General features: G+C 40.2%; 1 protein-coding gene across 2 annotated transcripts in view; it reads right to left on the reverse strand.

The window, feature by feature from the left end:
• The window catches only part of LOC129337238 (pituitary tumor-transforming gene 1 protein-interacting protein-like), a 30,978-nt gene extending 12,868 nt beyond the window's left edge, over positions 1-18,110 (reverse strand). The window contains exons 1-5 of one of the 2 annotated variants that reach the window (XM_054990788.1): positions 17,816-18,110; positions 14,866-14,918; positions 10,470-10,578; positions 4,965-5,073; positions 2,166-2,204 (exon numbers count right to left, since the gene is read on the reverse strand). In XM_054990788.1, coding sequence (XP_054846763.1) covers positions 2,166-2,204; positions 4,965-5,073; positions 10,470-10,578; positions 14,866-14,918; positions 17,816-17,957 — 452 coding nt within the window. In that variant the 5' untranslated portion in view covers positions 17,958-18,110. The remainder of the gene's footprint in view (positions 1-2,165; positions 2,205-4,964; positions 5,074-10,469; positions 10,579-14,865; positions 14,919-17,815) is intronic. The other variant, XM_054990789.1, reaches the window with a different exon arrangement.
• Between the last annotated feature and the right edge of the window lie 1,744 nt (positions 18,111-19,854).

The raw sequence follows: 19,854 nt of genomic DNA on the forward strand, positions 1-19,854 counted from the left end.
TGAATTCAGGTATGGGAGACAGCAAAGCATAAGGGTCAGAGAAAGAGGCCTCTTCTTCCTGGCCTGTAATCCAACCGTATCATAATTGACCTGTCAAACCAACCTAGCTGAAACAAGAGCAAGTAACAGGCACATGCTCTAACACAAGCATTTCAAGAAGAGTACACTGACACCCAGTGGACATGGCATGCAATGGATGTTCCAGAAAAGAAGGACTAGCCCACAGACAGTGTAAAAATAACAGATGGAATTATCTAGAAGTCAGCTGATGGTTTTCCAGCTTGGAGAGCAAGTTTGGTGTAGCGGTTAAGAGCACGGGACTTTAATCTGGAGAGCCGGGTTTGATTCCCCACTCCTCCACGAAGCCAGCTGGGTGACCTTGGGCGAGTCACAGTTCTCTGGAGCTCTCTCAGCCCCACCCACCTCATAGGGTGATTGTTGTGGGGTAATAATAACACTTTGTAAACCACTCTGAGTGGGCATTAAGTTGTCCTGAAGGGCGGTATATAAATCGAATGTTGTTGTTGTTGTTGTTATTATTATTATTAAAGCTCTTCTTCAGAGATCTGTACTTAAAAAAAAAACATAACGTTCTGCCACCAAATGGTACACTCAGTAGAGAGCTACAGCTAGTCCTCTTTCCTTGTAAAATACGTGTGTTCATAAACAGGTCTGCAACATACTAACCTCTTAATGATAAACTGTGGTGAAGTGGTCTTTAGCAGTCATTTTGAAAGTCTGCTTCATCTGTAGAAGGATTTGGTGGGATAGGCAGATTACCTATTATAACTGCACTTTCCTCTCAACCTGTTGTTATTTCCTTTTAGCTATGTTACCCTTGTTATGCCTTAAATCATGAACACCTAGCTGGGGCAATATGGGAGAGTTATGAAAAGATGGCTGCCAACTGTTTACAATCAAGCCTGAGGTTTTGCTTCTCTTTTATTGCAGGAATACAGCCAGAGGCATGAGCCTCTGGACCCAAGGTAAGAGCTAAAGGGCTCTTGGTCTGGGGGCTTATAACCTGTGGTCCTAATAGACCACTCCAGTGGACCCCAGACCACTGCTGGCTATTTGGTGTAATTTTTCAGTTTATTTAGATTTTATTTGGTTCTTTTAAATTGTATCAATATTGGGGGGAGGATAAGAAATGCCCTAAATAAATAAATATATTTTGCAAGGATTTCAAAGTTAGATTAATATGTACAAGTTAAGTATATTCACTCTGGAAATGTACAGCTGCTTCATTTTTGTTGAGTGCAGATTTGCATTTTGGATAGCTAAGGTGTGCATGTTCTGTCAGCACAATAGCAAGCTGACACTCATATATTCTGTGGTCTCATTATCCGAAGGTCACTGAAAGACATTTATCCATCTCAAAGCTGTATCCCAAAAGAGAATCCAAATTAAAAATTTCCATACATGATGCTAATAGTCAAAACTTGCAAGATGCACTTCTGAGAAAGAAGACATCAAGAACATGGCTTGGCTATACAGGTACGCAGTTCAACTGTATGAAGCCTCCAAGGATAATACAATGACCTTTCATAATGTTTTCAGCCATGTGAATCTGAAGGCTCTGAGCAAAGAAATGATAGCCTCACAAAGTTTATATGGGGTCTTTTAAAAAAAGAAAGTGTCAATAATGATACTGCCTGTGGCAGACAAAGTGTGCATTCGATGTCTCCAGCATATGCTACAGATTTCAAGTGCTTATTTATTCTCACAGATCCTACCTTGAGTGCAAACATGCCAAGGCCACTTCAGAACAGACTCCAAGAGCACAAAGCACACATTACTGAAATCCCTTGTAAGTTGAGCTACGGCACTAAACCAGCAAAACTGAACTTTACACTCACTTGCAAACAGCAAGGGGAGTTCTCTAATTTGTTTCACTCAGTGAGATTAAGTGTGACATATGCAGAACCTCTACAACAAGTAAAGCTTTACACCAGAGCACCTGTGGCATTTACTTAAATTAAACACCCCCTCCTTGACAACAGAGACTTGCAAGAGCCTGCCTTCCAACACGCTTTAGACACCTGGCCAGTAAATTCTGTGGATGACATTGCCCGGCTATAACTAGATGGAAGCTGGCTGGCAGATTGTGGTATAGGTCAAAGCGGCCTACATGTGTAGACTCAAATATTTAATTAGTTACTCACATTTGCTGTGCAGGTTTAAAAAGAAATGGAAAGCAGTATCTGTGAAAAGAGGCGAGCAAACACTTTAATAACCACTACAGCTTAACCCAAACACCACATTCATGAATTATTGGATGTATTTTCATTTAATTGCTGAAGAGCACAATTCTCTATTTTGATACTAAATATGGCCACATTTTGGAATTTTAAAATATCAGGAACCAATAAGCTTAATATTTTCACTTATCATTTATCCATAAAACAGTAGGAATCAAGGGACTCCCCCAGCTCTTCATGATTACTCTCTATTCTTTGGATTTTTTCTGATGATTTATTCCATTTAATCCTGAAGTAAAAAAAATGTTCCTCCCTATTTCACTGATGCTGTAGAGAGAATGAACAGGGTTTTGTTTTTACACGCCAATGGGTGCCCACTTCCACAACCCTTTTGTATGCTAAACTACTAGAAAAACTGGAAAAGGGGGAGGGGGGACTAATTTAAGAGGTGCTGTCATTTTATCATTTTTCACTAGATACCTTAAATGGTCTGATTGAATTGTTTTTTATGTTTTGTAATCTGCCTTGAGTCTCAGTTGCAAAGGAGGGTTATAAATGAAGTAAATTAAAATAAAAAACATTGTTTTCTCAATGCCCCCTGAATGCTAGAATCACAGTATTGCATACCGATGTAGCTGACCCCTCCCCGCCCCAGCATCTGCAGAAAAAAAGACTGTCAGCATACATCCTAAAGCACAGGCTGCTCATCAAAGTCCCACAGACTGGGTTTTAATACAAAGAGCAATCTGGGGGTAGGAAGGGCCAGGTATCTCATGTGAAATCCATCCTAGCAGGATTTCAGTATCATTCTAAAAAAACAGAAAAAATATGTGCATTGCAAGGTTAATTGAATCTGTACACATCTCTCAAGGAAGACCAAATCACTTTGCCTTCTGGGAATTTCATGGCTGGAATCAGATACCAGAGATTTACTTAAAGGTCAAAGGTGGGATATTTATCACATTCATTTCTTTCAACACCCTGGCTGAGAGTTTAGTGAAGGCAGTGCTGAGTAACTCTTCTGCAAAGCAAGCTACAATTCCATGGGACTATTGTCAAACAACTGTCCTATTGATTCAAATGAAGGGGACACACCTCCACCTGTATACAAGGAACCTTTATGCAACCAAATATTTCATATACTACATACTTCCTGTGAACAACAGAATAGGGCAAGGAAACCAACAGTGAATTCACACAATCTGTGTACTTTCTTGTTAGGAACTTCGCCTCTTCTATGCCCTTCTCAGAAACTAGCACACAGCCAATGCTAACTAAACATTAACCAGTGCTTACAAGTTACAGCTATCACATAATAGACCACTGGGAGACCAGCTTGTCTCCCATTTCAGAGAAAATTATGAGCTGCCTCAAGCAAGTCTCTGCAGAGTTAGCATATATACATTCTAAATCGCTTTTGACTACATTAAGCAAAGTTACCATGATAAAATCATAAAAAATATTATAAAATAATTACATTAAACATTAAAATTATTAACAGCTATTTCGTGGCTTCAACATAGCAGACAATTCCTGCAACTAGTGTACAAATTCATTAAGACTAACTATTATACTAACTTTATTCTGCTGCACTGTTGATTTTACTACCACCTGGTGACAAGATCTGTATGAAAACTATTCTTATAAAAGTGCTCCCAAACAATTATGTGGAAGCAACAATTCTAAAATTAACCATGTAGCCAAGGAGACTCTCCATCTTTCCTTGCATACTTTTACAGTAGCATGTACCTTCTCATCACAAATGATTTTAAAAAGCCATAATACAACTGGAGAATATTCATCTGATAAACAGAAGACTGAATCACAGATTGAACTGGAAGGATCTGTTAACTAAACAGCGTTCAAAGTTCATGCTAACCACCCTAGATTGTATACCCTTATGAACTGTTCATAAATGACATTAATATTCTTAAAATGCACCTCTGTGAAATTTCTGACATAATTAGTTCATGAGTAACAATTACAGTGAAAACCAATTCTCTTGGACTATTTCACATTAGTATAATTAATTTGATACAGAACAACAGCAGTTGCTCTAGTTAAAACAAAATTGCTGAAAGATTTGGCAGTGGAAGGTTTTAAAAGGGATAAATGTTGTGCCTCCCTTTAAACCCAGGTCATGTTCTAACCAGTCTATATTATCATGACTGATCATGTGCATTTGTAATCCTGTTTCAGTAAAAAATTGAAGCTAACAAATATTTTAAAGTACAATACAAATATTCAGTAAACATTTTGTCCCAGAGAAGACTGAAAAGAGGTATGGGCAAACTAATAAGCCAGAAGGAACTGTTACATGCTTGAGGCAGGTATTTCAGTGTATTAGTGATTATTTTCTTGTAGTAGTAATTAACAATGTAAATGCAGCCCTAATTCAAGCCAGCACACAGTGGCTCAATGACAAGTGGTCACAGTTATGTTCAAGTGACAGTAACAGAAGTCCTGGCACATGTGGGGCCTCAAACATAGTTGTACACTTTTGCTCACAGAAACTAAGGCCACATTTTGCCTAAATATTTGAAACATAATTATACTATTCTAATGCAATTCCTCTTAGCAATGTAAACATGTCATTTTCATGAACGTGTTTTCAAAAACTTAAGTGGGGCAACGTAACTTGTCAGTGCTTTCTGGAACAACTTTATTTTACTTGCAACCTTAATTTCGAGGACATCTTTATTATACATTAGAAGGGACAAAGTCATCAAAAATCAAGCAGAGATACTAAAAAAAAAGGTTTACCCCCTATGACGACCTCTACAGCAGCAGCAGTAACAGCAACAGCCTACTATCGTAAGGAGAAGGAGGCCTGCTACAACAGCTATGCTGATGATCAAAGCCTGAAAGTTGACTGTAAAAATTAAAAGCAGAACTTTAATACATCTGATATTGCAAAAGGAAATCAACAAAAATGAAGAAATATGCTAGCAGAAGAGTTCCACAGAGAGCTGGACTTAGCATGTCTAGATTTCATTAGAAATCTTCCTCACAGAAGCCAAAGGAGGACAGATGGAGATCACACCTAATTATTCACCTCAATGGATGTATCCAATTTACTTAGACTCATCACTCTGAAATACATTTACCCAGTTTAAAAGGATTCCATTCCAACTCATGTAAGGTATGTGCCATACATATTTGCCAGCTTCTCACACTTCAGATATATAATACATGCCTGGCATTCTCTTGGGAGCACACCAGTGGATTTGAAAAACCATCTGAAGAGCTGCACATTGTATTGTAGAGAATATAAGGGGGCACCACTTCATGGACTTAAAAAGCAAAATACTAGACAATAAAAAACCCTCTTTAGATAAAAAGGACCTCGCAGATTACTGCCCAATATCTAATTTGCCATTCTTGGGGAAAGTAGTTGAGAGAGCAGTTGCTGAGTAGCTCCAGGCCTTCCTGGATGAGACTTCTGCACTTGACTCTTTCCATTCTGGCTTGTAGGCTTCGTTGAAGACGTTCGCCTTCAATTAGATAGAAGCGATTCAGCACTGCTGATTCTTAGATCTATCAGCAACTTTTGACACAGCTGATCATTGATCTTGGTCAACTGCCTGGTCTTGCTGGGGGTTCAAGGTACTATCTTGGCATGGTTTTCCCTCATTCCTCCAGGAAAGCTTTCAGACCGCTGCCACTGGAGACAAAAGGTCCTCCAAGAGGTCACTGGTGCATGGTGTTCTGCACGGTGCGATCTTTTCCCCAATGTTGTTTATTTATATGCGCTTCTGGTAGAACTCATCAGGAAGTACAGCATTGAGTGCCACCAATATGTTGATGATACCCAGGTCTTTCTCATGCTGAATAAGCAGCCTAAGGCAGCTAGCTTTCTTTGACCTGGCCCAGTGCCTGGATGCCATGGTCGGATGGTTAAGACAGAGCTGGCTGAAACTGAATCCATCTAAGATGGAAATTATGTGATTTGGGAGGACCGAGCCTCTGGAGGAGGTGCAGCTACTGACTCTTGATGGGGGTCCACTTATCTTTGGTGGAGTCTGTGAAGAGCCTGGGGTTTTGGTTGGATACCTCGCTATCTTTGGATAAGCAGGTGTCTACAGTGGCAAGGTTGGCATTCTACTATCTTTGCCAGGCTTGCCACCTGGCCCCCTACCTGTCTTGATCAGATCTGGCCATAGTGATTCACACCATGGTCACCTACAGGTTAGACAACCGTAATTCACTCTATGCAGGGCTGCCCTTGAAGACAGTTCAGAAACCGCAGGTTTCTGACCAATTCATCATAGTCTGCCCATAAGCAGCCTATTTTATAGCAGCTACACTGCTTCCAATTGGTTTCTGGATCAAATTCAAGATGCCGATTTTAACCTTTAAAGCCCTATATGGTCTGGGACCATCATACCTGAAGGACCGGCTCTCTCATGATATAATCTCACATAAAATTTTATGTTCTTCATCTTGAAGCTTACTGGTGGTGCCTAGTCCTTGAGTGGCTTGACTCTCTCCACCAGATCAAGGACTTTCTCTGTGATGACCCCAACCTGGTGGAATACCCTGTCTAACAATACATGTGCCCTGCAGAACTAATCTAGGTTCCGCAGGGCATACAAGGTAGAACTGTTTCAACAGGACTTTAACTTGCCATAATATATTGTGAAATCTCTGCTACCTGGTTTCAACAGGCCTTTAACTTATCACAATGTATCATGGAATCTCTGTTTTTTGCTTGTTTTTTTACTATTGCTTTCATTCTTGTAGGACCCCTCAATTGTATGTCTTTAGTTTTAATATATAAGATTTATTGTTGTATTTTATGTTGTAAACTGCTTTGGGCCTCATCTGAGGGAGAGGTAAAAAAAATCTAGTAATAAATAAATAAATAATACAATTCTATATCATTTCTGAAAGGAGTAAGTACCACATTTTATCTTTAGAATCAAGTTTTCATATCATGTCATTTTTGTATGGCATCTTAACGAGAATTATTAGTGTCTACTCAGCAGGCATGAGGTCAAATTCTTTGACAGGTAGTTTAATACTATCACTCTACAAAATGAAATCCTGTAACCATATTGTCACATGCTTCTTATAGAGATGGAGACTGACCAACATTTGTAGATGGTGCCTTGTGTGTATGTTATATACTGACTTCTGACTTATGGAGCCTTACTTTACCTAAACAGTTAGTTATCCAAAAAAAGCAAATACCTTTCACCCAAAAGTCAAGATTAAAAAAAAAACTCATTTCAAAAGACATAATACTTTGTTTCTCAAAGATGTGAAGATTCAAAAGGGGAAACTCCCCTTTTTCTGAAGAGCTTACCCCCACTTTTCTACCAAAAAAAGGGGTAAATATTGGGGTGTTCTAGAGATGTAACTCATAAAAAACTTGAAAAAATGGAGGAAAAGTAGTTCTACAAAGATGTTTGCTTCAATTTTTTCAAACAGGAAATTTGGAAGAGCTGAAAAAGGCCCTTTGTAAAATGCTTTCTCCTTTTGGAAAAGATGAAATGTTTTCTCACACAAGGTTTTTCTCACTCAAAATGTGTAGTATAGTAATTCATGTAAAACAACCTAGGAAATTTGATAATGCTAATTCTTATGCAAACTGTAAACATACACAACTTATTTTCAAACGTATGCCTACTGCTTAAATGGCACTAAGTTTTACCACGATTAATTTGCTTTAACATAAATGATACGCTATTGCTGAGTTCAATGTTTTCAGCGATAAAAAGACTTCATCCAAAATATTGCTCAATATTGCGCTATTGCTGCACAAGAGCAACCAGAAAAATTCAGTTACAAATGACTGCTGCAGCACAACAATAATGCAACATCCAATTATGTGTGTATACAGTCTATGTTTAATCCAATATCCAAATATGATGCTAGTACTATTGTCCCCATTCTGTATGAATAAATTTCCTTCCATTTGCTTCAAAATCTACACTTCCTATTATCTTCTTTTACTTTTTCCTACTTCTTTTCCTATCTACTTAGATACAAAGGCTAAACATGATCTCTGAAACTTGAATAAATTGAGTCATAATTCTGAAGAACCTTGAGTTTGGCCTACTACGGGTCTAAGTTTGATAGAAAAAACCTTTTTAAAGCAAAAGCAGCTTAACCATGAGATTGACAGAAACGTGGAGATGTGGTAACGGCAGCGTGAAGATAATTTGTTTATTGAAAAACAAAGGTGACATGCCCTGGGTGTATAAGTGACAATACAAGTATAATAAGGCAATAGCCTTGTGCACACCTTTACATAGTGATGAAGATGGGTTCTATAGATTCAAATTTCCATAAATTGCACATATTGCTTCCCAGATTTCAGTAGGTCAGCTCATCCTAAGGATCTTGAAACTGGTGCCATAAATGCTCCTTTAAACATATTCAGAGATGGCAATCACACAAATGTTTGTTTAATGAGTCAGTGATTGCCAGTGTATATTGTTTAATTCTACCCTGTACGGTATCTGTGTCTGGGATCCACCAGAACATTTCCTCAAACATAATTCTACCAGAAGAATGTGATTTTTTTCACCCACTCACACTGCAGCAACACAAAATGTCACCCAAAGCAGCATTCCATCCACAGAAATGCAACACCGGATCCAAACTCTGTCAGATTAAACATATTTTAAAAATGATAAACTGAACAAGCATCAGAATGAGATTTTTCTAAATCCTTTATGCAGAGTTCTTCATAGGGCTATGGATAGGCAGAAACCCATCCTATTTCCATTCCACAGAAAGAATTAGAATTGTCTGATTTCATATCCCTCAGGTTCATGCAGAATCCTTATGTATAGTCATTTTAAACCTCTGAGCTGAACCAAGCCAGGAGACATCACTGTTATGTTCTGATAAGAGCACGTGCCTTGACATTAAAAAAAAATCAAGGTCAGACAATTGCTCTATATATGAAAGGGCTCCCAGTGGGTATAGGTCATCTGAAAGGTCCAACACATTCTGACCGCAGGCCAAAATCAGTTACAGTAAAATTCTAAGCAGAGTAACGCCAGTCTGAGCCCATTCCTTTCAATGGGCTTAGACTGGAGTAACTCTTCACTGTTAAAAAAGTATATCACATTGGCCCAACATTTCAGACTTGACAACACTATTTGACACAAGATAACAAATCACTCAATTCCTTATATAGCATAACTTTTTCCCGAAGTCAGAGGACCAGTTTAAGCACTACACTAAACTGCAAAGCAGGTACATATTTGCTTGAGAAGGAATACAAGGAGAATTCATACATCGATCAATTTCTGTGAGGAAGGAAGTTTGAGTACCCCCTGCTTGCACAAGTTGATCATCAGTGTTTACATTTGGTCCACAGAATAGGTTTTCAGTACAATCCTAATTAGATTTACAAAGCAAGCAAGCCCCTCTGATTTACTCCCAAGAAAGTTCATGTAAGATAGCAGCCTTAATGACTGGGTTCAGACAATATATAAACTATGTATGGATAAATAGGAACAAGCCACAGACTATCAAGCCAATCCTGAATGCATGGCTTTGTTTGCTCTTTAGTGCAAACTATAGTTTGATGACATATTGGAATTGGTAAACTATGGTTTGTGCTCGCACAGTTCTCCAGTGGGACAAACAACAGCTCTACAGGACTGTTTCAAGTTGGAAAGGGAGGGAACAGTCAACCTTTCATGCCATGTTCCTGATGCAAATTGGGCCCATGTGTACCTCCTGAAAGCAAACATACACCTTACTGTTCACACAGCTCCCAGCATCATATCTGGTTTGGTCAAGAAAAAGTAGAGAGGGGCATAGAAAGCCATAACTCACTCTTATTCCTCCAAAAGACATCTGCTCATCTATAACATATTAGCGGATCAAAAAAAATGAAATGACATTTATGATTAGAAGAAGACATAATATTAAAAATGTGGCTTTATTCTCAGGTTTACAGCTCGGCCGGAAGCTGATTTCTTTCTGCTGAGTATCAAAGGCCAGCAGAAATTAATTTGGGGGAAAGTTTTCGCAGAAAAAACAGTATCACAAATCTATTAATGAACGCTCACTCTTGTGACATGAGATTACTATAAAGTTTGTGACTAGGTCACAAAGCTAACTGTACAGGCTAAAAGAAGGTGAGTTAACAATTCCTGCATGAAAATCAGTCCTCATTTTATTTATTTATTTATTTACAAAATTTATTCTTTGCCTTTTTGTCCTCATCAGGGTCACCAATGTGTATTTTATGGCTTGCATTAGAATTTAGCCACACAAACAAGAATTACAACCAGTACTTACCCCAACAGAGTCCCCAACGAGCTTCTGACAGTGGGCACAGCGTAGATGATGGAATGATACTCCTCACAGGATAATCCATGCAAATGGATTTTTCATTGCACCAAAGACACTAAATAGAAGTGAAAAATGACACAAATATTCTTACTAAGCACTCAATCCTTCACTTTTCAAGAAGTGTACACCGGCATTAATTCATTGGTAACTTTATAGACTTTGAATATCCTATTGTTCAGCAGGATTATAACTAAACATTTCTGCATCCTAAGCACCGAACATCTGAAGGACAGCACCTCTTTCATTTTTAAGACAAGATACCAATTACAACTTTCCATCTGTCAAAAGCACAAAACTCTTCTCTTTCTTGCCTCCTAAGACCTCTTCTCTGAGGACTGCATTCTGAGCTCCTATTGCCTTATTCTAGCTACAGCCAGAGTCAGTCAGCTTTGCCAGTACTCTTTTTTAATTTGTAAATCAAAACTGTCAAGGAGCCAGAGTCCCTCACGTGTTGAACTTAGCATCCAGACTATATCAGCCATGACAATAAGTTTTAGCCATCTCATCCCATAAGCATCATGAACTGTATCCTATAAATATCATGAACTGTATAAACAAATATGTTATACTCTTAAATTACTCCACTTCCATTTAATTGTTTGTAACGACTAACAAATACTCGAGTTTCTTCTGGTTACTTTTTGTAAACTAATATTTCTCAATTAAGAGAGGAGTCCAGTGGCATTTTAGAATTTCTTAGCTATTTCATTTTAGAATTTCTTAGCTATTTCTTAGGACCTTAGAAATTCTTAACTATTTCAGTTTCAAGTCAATGCCAAGCCCCAAGTTATTAAACACAAATGCCATCCCTCCTATTTCTTCTCATCCCTCACCTTTTACTGTGTTGCAGGCAGGCAGGGGACCAGGGAAACTCTGTGGGCTGCCACCACTTTGGTACAGGTTTAGGGGTGCCAGGCCCCTGGTGGGGGTGGGGGAACCCCCGCCCTCGCCCCCCACACCCTGCCCCCACTTACCTGGCCAGCGGGGGGGGCACGAACCCTCTGTGCACGCTCCCGTGGAGCTGCGCGCTCCCGCGGATCGGGCCTGTTTTGGGACACTGCAGTGCGTAGGAGCGCTCCGCAGCGCCTCAAAATGGGCCCATTTTGGCCCGTCTTGAGCCGCTGTGGAGCACGGGAGCGCTGCTGTGCGTCGCAGCATCCCAAAACGGGCTTGATCTGCGCCAAAATGGCCCGTTTTGAGGCGCTGCGTGGGCGCGTTTTGGGCCACAACATGAGCCCCTACGGAGCATGGATGCTCGGGGGGGGGGGGCGGCAGCTGCATGATGACATCATTTCCCGGAAGTGCCATCATCGCGCTTTGCGGTAGCGAGCGAGCGCGCACCCCCCCCCCTCAGAAGAGAGGTAGGAGCCAGGCCCTGATCCCCTGCTGGGAGATTGAGGGGTCCTGGCAACCCTATACAGGTTTCCTCAGAAGGGCCCAGAGCACCCAACTGACTCCTTTTGTTCACTCTTTTCCAGTAGGTTTTACTTCATATGTGACTGAGTGAGGTGAGATGACCCAGGCAGAATAATAAGCAACTTTTTAAAAAAGGTTAGTAATAACTGGAGTTCAGATCTTTGTAGAATAAGAAGAACAGTAAAGGTAGGTGAACAACAAAATAAAACACCCTAACACATCTAACTAGACTATTCCTAGCTGTCTCTTGGTGTTTGGCTTCAAGCGGACTCACTCCTTCTGGATGAGGGATCCATCTGTCTGCAGCAGCCTCTCCTCAACTGTGCTCCCTAGGAGTGAACACCCTCCCCCTGCAGTGTGGCCTTTTATTCCTTCTTCTCAGGCACCATCCCCCTACTTCTCTATCGGTGCAATTTCCCCCTCCAAATCTCCTGTTAACAAATCACAGAGTCCAAAGGGGGCATGAGAAATGTAGGCCCTGTAGTCACTCTAGTACAGGCTTCCCTGGAGCCACTAGGCCTCACTACGTAGAACCTGGCTCATAATGGACTGCTCTTTATTTTCTATTAAAATAAGAGCTGGGTATTTTCTTTGACTTTGTAATTTCAGAAAGGGTTTTTTTGTTGGTTTTTTGGGGATAATTCAGTGACTTTGCACCAGGCATCAAAAAGCTTTTAGGGTTATCGTGTTCAGCATTTGACTGAAGATACATTTTCATTACCTAGAAATACTTTGTTTGGATGTATACAAATTGACTTGATGAAATGTTGGCTGATCTTTCCTCAGTGACCAAGCAGTTTCTCTGTATCATCCATCACTCTGTTACCAAAACAAGCCTGAGCACTGTCAGTGGTTTGACTGATTCAAATATACATCTTTATATTGCTTTAGTGACTCATTATAACCCAGAAGTTACCTCATTTCACAGCATCTGAACTGAGCAGCAACAGTTTTTTTATGACTTTCTAGTGCAAATGTGCTGGAAGAACTTCCCAGTTTCATTCCTTTTTTGATCCTTCCTCATCTCTTATCCAAGGCACAAACTTCACTTCAGATGAGGATTGCTTGGGCAAGGGAGGGGGTTAATCCTACAACACCCATTCAGCACTCACCCTACTGTTAATAATATATATTTTTTAAAAGGACAGTTTTTACAACAGTTTTTTCGCCTCTTAAAATGCTAACAACTGTTTGCTAACAACTGTACGGTTGACAAAACCGTACGAGGATGAAGGATTTAATCTCCCTTTTGAATATGTAGTCTTGATTTGAATCACGGCTGTGGTTACATGCATTTGCTTTTTACAGATGGAAATCTCTCATGTCTTTGTCATGCCACTTAAACCAAATTTAAACCTATGAAAGATGATGCAGCAAAAGATGTTCAGGATCCCTAAATGGTTACTTCAGCCTGCAGTAATATCCAGCGTGCTTCAGCCTGGATATTTAGACTTAACATCTTGACACCCACAGGTCTTAATAATGAATTGGACTACTCGGTATTTTTATAAGTCTAGTCTGACCATTTTTGTAGGTCTAGTCCGACTGATTCCATTAATTACAGAGGAGGATTAAACAAATGGTTTTTTCAATTATAACAAAATCAATTATATAAAATTAACTGTATGTTTTATGATGTTTTAAGAGTAATTATCATATTTATTCTATTTATTGTAATTACTGTGTTCATGGAACGTATATTTATTGAATGTTGTATAAAGGGTATTATTGTATTTATGGAATGTCTATTTATTGAATGTCTATTTATTGAATGTATCTTTATTGTTTCACAGAGGGGACCGATTCTGAGTGAATAATAGTTGGTTTTGACAATTGGAAGCTGCAGGAGGTTTCTTTAAGCAGTGATAGGGTAATTTAATTGAATATTATATAAGCTAGTATTGAGAATGAATTATTACCCGTCCCATTGCATCACTGCTCTTTACAGATTGGAGGTTTAAATTGTGGAAATAGATGTTGACGTAAGTATAGATTTTGACTACATGTCTTTAGAGATAGTTTTGGATGGCAGCTTATTTCGTTATGGTTTGTTATAGAACTAACGGCCTGAAGAAGAAAGTGGGTTGAAACGAGTGAAAGTAAAGGTAACCGGTATAGCTCGTCGCCGTGGATATTGTCTTTGCCGTGGACACTGATCTTAGGTGAACACAGTCGCCATAACCTTGGCAAGCTGTGGCATTGCTGCTACCATCGACAACCGTGGACGCCGTATTTGTGAATACAACCCGCATTAGCGGAAAACAGTGAACTTATCCCGCATTAGCGGGAATTTATTTTGAACGTTGGTTCTTGATTTGGTATTTTCAGCAGTCAATAATTTGGGCTTTATGGTTCTGTAAGTTTGGGACTTTATGATATATACACTGATGAATTACACTGTATAAATTGTGTGTGTTTGTGACTTCCTTGAGCCTGTGTGCTCTTCTAGTTCAGTGCATCCTAGGAAGTTTATCCCTGTTGTTGTTGGTTGGTAGCATTTTAAATTTGACAGATTTCAAAAAGCATACATTCTATACGAAGCAATCAGATGTAATTTTCTGCTCCAGAAGTGCTGCTTAATCCCATAGAAGTCATGTGTTTCCAAGTCTGCTGGGTAAAAGGATTTGGGACTAGGCAGAGCCACTGAGAGTAGAAAAAATATTTAACATACACAGAGAAAATTATCAAGAAAAGGTTTTCCACGGAACCATAACCCCCCACACAGATAACAGCATTTTACTGAAGTGACTTCTTTCAAAAGTAATCTCATTCACCATGATCTTCCCTTTTTAGTAAAGAATTTTATTTTTATTTTCTTCTGCCCCCAAACTTGTATAAAGAGTAACCTAGCCAAAAAGATATTATCAACATTTACAAAATCATATGTTCTTTTCCCGCAATAAATATAAGAAATGCCAAAACTTACTGAAGTGTTTTGAATACACTGGTCACAAGTCTTCCCAGAAAAAGCAGCACATGCTAGAAGAGAATATGTGAAAAATAATTGGGTGTATAGTAAACCGTCCTGAAAGTACAAAAAGTGGTGAGATGTGGAGCTCGGTTTTAATAAATATCCCACATTTTCCTGAGATAACTATATGGACATCTCTTAGATATATAATGTTTTCCTGTTGTTAGCCGTCCTGAGCCCATTTGCAGGGAGGGCGGGTTATAAATATGATAATATAAAAAAATTGGACCTAAACAGCATCCAAACAATACTTATCACACAAACAAAACACAATTTTACCTATTCTGTCCTTCCCCATCCCAATCCCTGCTCAGAGGTGGCAGCAAGGTCTCCTCAAATCACCCTTCATCCTGTTGGAAACGGGGCAATGGACTAAATGGCTCCCTAGTCTGACACAACAGGCCTCTATAACATTTTTATCTTGTTCTTCCTCCGAATGGCACATACATGGCACATCCCTTCCCTATTTTATTATTATAACAACTCTTTGAGGTAGGTTAGTCTGAGTGACTTGGCCCAGCAATCTTCATGGCAGATGGGGAATTTAAAGCCAGATCCTAATTTGACACTAACCACAATACCATACAGCTCTCTGTGTCTTTCTAAAAAGGAAACTCAAAAGCTTCATAGCAAGCTATACTTAGTTATTAGTGGCTAATATGTAATACATTATGCAATATAGCTGTGAGAATTCATATACACACATCTTCAGCAGCACGTGCGCACACTCAGAGAGATGATAAATTATTAGAACAACATGAACACTATACCTTTCCCTATAGGATCTGCATAGCCAAAAAAATGGCTAAACATCTTGTTCTAGCTCTATGCTACTTCAAAGAGCTTAACAAGATTCTCTTTGGGTTAGTTATCAATGAAATTGTAACAATCCCAGTATTCTACTACTTGGGGAAGAAGTTCCACTAAGATAAATCAGATTTTCTCAGGTTCCACTTATGACTGCCTTACAAGTCAATTTTCACAAGCACAACAAGTCCATTTTAAAATGATAGCTGAAGGAATATTTACTCAGAACCCTAAAGTTGCAGCAGGAGCTGCAGCAACTTCATCAGAAAAACACAGAAGAAATCTGCAAATGCAATGTACAGATCACTCAATGCACACAACACATGGTTATTCTGTGATTATATATAAAGATGAAAACATTCTTGTCATTAGATATGTAGACAGCCAGAAAGCATTTATTGTATGAAGTCAATGGCCATTATAATCAAAGCACACAAAAACAACATAAACAGAGCGCAACAGAAAATATAATTATAATGCTAAAACACCATAAAAGCACATTAAAACAAACAGCACATTCACTGTATATAAATAAATATATTTAAGCCTTAAACACAGCTCTAGCCTGTATCTTATTCGCTGCCAAGGCAAATTGTGCTACTTTATAAGAAACAAACTTGTCTGAATAGGAAAGAAGGAAAATTAATTTCTCTACAGACACATCAATATCCAGCTTAAAGTGAAAACTGCATCCTTGGCAGTTATTAGATGCTTTATATTTTGCATGCTTATCTCATAAGATCAAGACAATACATACTTACAATTTAATTTAACAAATATTTACAGGTTTGCTTCTCTCCTCCCTCTAAAAAATCCTTACAAAAATCTTTAAAAGACTTTTCACTTCAACCCTTTGGCTGTATCTTACCAGAAAACAAAAGCCACCCTTTTGTACAAGAATGAGAATATAAATTTTAATCAATTTGGGCAACAATTGTTTGAATTGTAGTTTTTCCTGTAGCAAATTGGTCTGTACAATTGCTGACACTAGGCCACTGTTTCTCATACAGATGTGTCTTCCTAAATGAAAAACAGCCTGTAACACAGGAGGGGCCTAAAACAACCCTGCATATTGAAAATAGGCCTAACAATAATAGGGCAAAGACTCTGACTTGTACTCTGGGACTTGAGTCAAGGGCCAAATGAAGAAGAAATAGGATAAACTGGTTTCACCACCCCATCATCTCATACTTACAGATGAAGAGGCCAAGGAGTTATGCAGGAACCAGTGGGGAAGGCAGAGCACAGGGCAGGAACTGGACAGTACATCCATTGAGGCTTCCAGGTCCTTAGATTGGGCAGAAATACTACTATTACTCAAAGGACAAAAGGATGCCTCATTGGGGGTAACTTGTGAAGGGGATGCTCCCAGGGTTGGCAGCTCCAGATCAGGAAATTCCTTGAGATTTAAGGTCTCGAGCCTGGAGGTGGGCGAGGGTTGGGGAGAGAAGGGGACCTCAGTGGGATAAAATGCAATTTAGTCCATCACCTAAAGCAGCCGTTTTCTCCAGGAGACCTGATCTCGGTGAACCCGGAGATTAGTTGTAATCCCAGCTCTACAGCCGCCCCATGAAGGTTGGCAATCCTAGTCCTCTCTGCCTGTACTCAGAAGCCCAGTTAAGTGAGGCAAAAAGAAGAAAAGGGCATCCGCCACCTTCAAAAGCCAGGAAGGGATCTCCATCCAAAACCTTCCGGGTCAAAATGACAGAAAGAAGAGCAGGAGCTCACGGCTGCAGACATGCTTTCTAACTTCAGCCACTGCTCCATCTGTACTGTGTTTTATAGTTTTGGTACAGCCTCTTATGTGGACATTGACGCCTATTCATGTGTTTTATTGTGGTTCCAAATGTATATTTTAAATTTTGTATTTAATGGTTATTGTGAGCTGCCCTGAGCCTACGTGCGGGGAAGGCGCGATATAAATGAAACAAACTCAACTCATTTTATGCTCACAATAACCCTGCGAGGTAGAGCAGGCTGAGCGAGAGAACGGCTGCCCCAATTCGGGCCTTGGATCCGGATCTCTCCCTACTCCCGGCTCCGCACTGTAACCACTCCATCACCCCGTCCTCAGCGAGAGCCACGCCCCTCCCTTTACCTTGCCCGACTGGCCCCGAGGTAGTGGCTGGAGCTGCCTGCGTGGTGAGATCCTCCCCAGCAGCCGAGCAGCTCCGCGCCAAGAGAAATGCGGGTAGGCACAGAACCCAAGGCCGTCGCCGAAGCCACTGAGCGGCCTCCATCTTCTCCCGCGCACCGCTCGCCCCACGCCCGTTCGTCGCTTGTCTTTCCCTTCACCCGACTCCGGTGAACAGTTGGTCGCCTAGCGCAAGCGCACTCCAGACAGAACGACCAGCCCTCCACCTCAGAAAGGCTAGCGCCGCTGCTCGTCCTTCTTGCCCCGCCCCTTCCCTTTGAAGGCTAAAGCCGGGCGAGTTTCTACAAGAGGCCCCGCCCCGATGCCTCTTTTAATCTCCTCCTTCGGAAACCGGAGCCCTCAACTTTTTTGCCCGCCTTCCACTGGAGGTTTCTGTGACAGCAGTCGGTGCGGTAATTAAGGTTTAACTCCCCTTACGAGGGTATTGTTTTGACTATTATGTTTTTTCTAATGACGCGTAAGCGCGGCTGGTGTCGCCGCCATCAAAGTGGGGATGCTAAAAGTTGACATCCAAGCCTCTTGACTAAACCAAGCCTAACCACTTCGCCTCAGCTAGCTGTTAGCGATGATAGCTAAATGGAATGTTCCTGGTTAGTGGTCATACCTTGCACGCATGCTGGAAACAAACAATATTGAGATGCTGCTATCCTCTTGCTTAAGCTTTCCATAGACATTTGGCTGAGTAGCTGGAAACAGAATACTGGACTAAAGGGGGAGGTCATGAATAAGAGATCCAGAGGAGTTAGCCCTGTTAGTCTGTAATAGCAAAATCGAAAAGAGTCCAGTAGCACCTTTAAGACTAACCAACTTTACTGTAGCATAAGCTTTCGAGAACCACAGCTCTCTTCATCAGATGCATCTGACAAAGAGAACTGTGATTCTCTAAAGCTTATACTACAGTAAAGTTGGTTAGTCTTAAAGGTGCTACTAGACTCTTTTCGATTTTGCTACTATGAATAAGAGACAATTCCAGTATGTGCTATAAGCCACCAACCTCTCCAAAACCATTTTCTTTTTAGTTTTCTCGAAAACATCCAAGCCCCCACTGTTTTCTGAAACTTTCATTCCTCACCCAGATCTCCTCCTCCTCTCTTGCTCCACACACGTGTCCAATCTTCTTTTTTCACCTCAAAGATGACATCCCAAGCGTTTTTATTATTCAGTGACCACCACCTGAGTATTCTTGGTGAGAGCTGTCAGGATGGTGGCTTCTCCCAGTGCTGAAACGACCCACCAGCGTAAACAGGACTCAAGTATGGGAGAAGAAAATGAGTGTACTTTGCTGGAGTCTGGGGAGGTGGGGAGAACTGTAATCCCATTACAATGACCTATTTATATCCTTTCAGAAATGAAAAAAGATGTTTTATGATCAGTGAAATTATATGTATAGGATTGGGGTGGAGAGGGCTAACAGCATTTTTTGCCTTTCTGTCAAAGGAACCCCAGGCAGCATCCATCATCAACTAAAAACAAAAGGTTGTATTGGATCAAATAAATCATGCTTGGGTGTAAGTGCAAAGCAGAGACTTCACTTGACTACCACCAAAAGGTACAAATACATAAAAGGATGACAAGAGCAGACCACATTTTAAATGTCGTGGAAGCTGCAGAGGCAGTCCAGTGTGTGTTTTCAGTGCAGGAAGTTGTAAGCAAATCATTTCCTCTTTGTTTAGATTGTATCTTGGTTCAGATGTTATATGAAAGCGTGGAGGCTCCTCGGGTTCATTATCCTTATTAGCAAGATCATTCTTTCTAGTTTGTGGAATCCTGATCTGCAGGAAAAATACAAAATGTAGTTTTCCAGAGTGGGTGACATGGCAAACTATGGTTTGATGCAAAACTGGAAAGAACCAATGGTCTTTCCATGTACAAAAGCAGGATGGAGAATGCGGGCTCAAGCATCCCCAGGCTCATTCACATAGCAACCAATCATGATTTGCTATTGTATCTGAGCCTATTCGTCTTTATCCTTAAATATGCTA

Source organism: Eublepharis macularius, chromosome 11 (assembly GCF_028583425.1).
Source record: "Eublepharis macularius isolate TG4126 chromosome 11, MPM_Emac_v1.0, whole genome shotgun sequence".
Classification (NCBI taxonomy): Eukaryota; Metazoa; Chordata; class Lepidosauria; order Squamata; family Eublepharidae; genus Eublepharis; species Eublepharis macularius.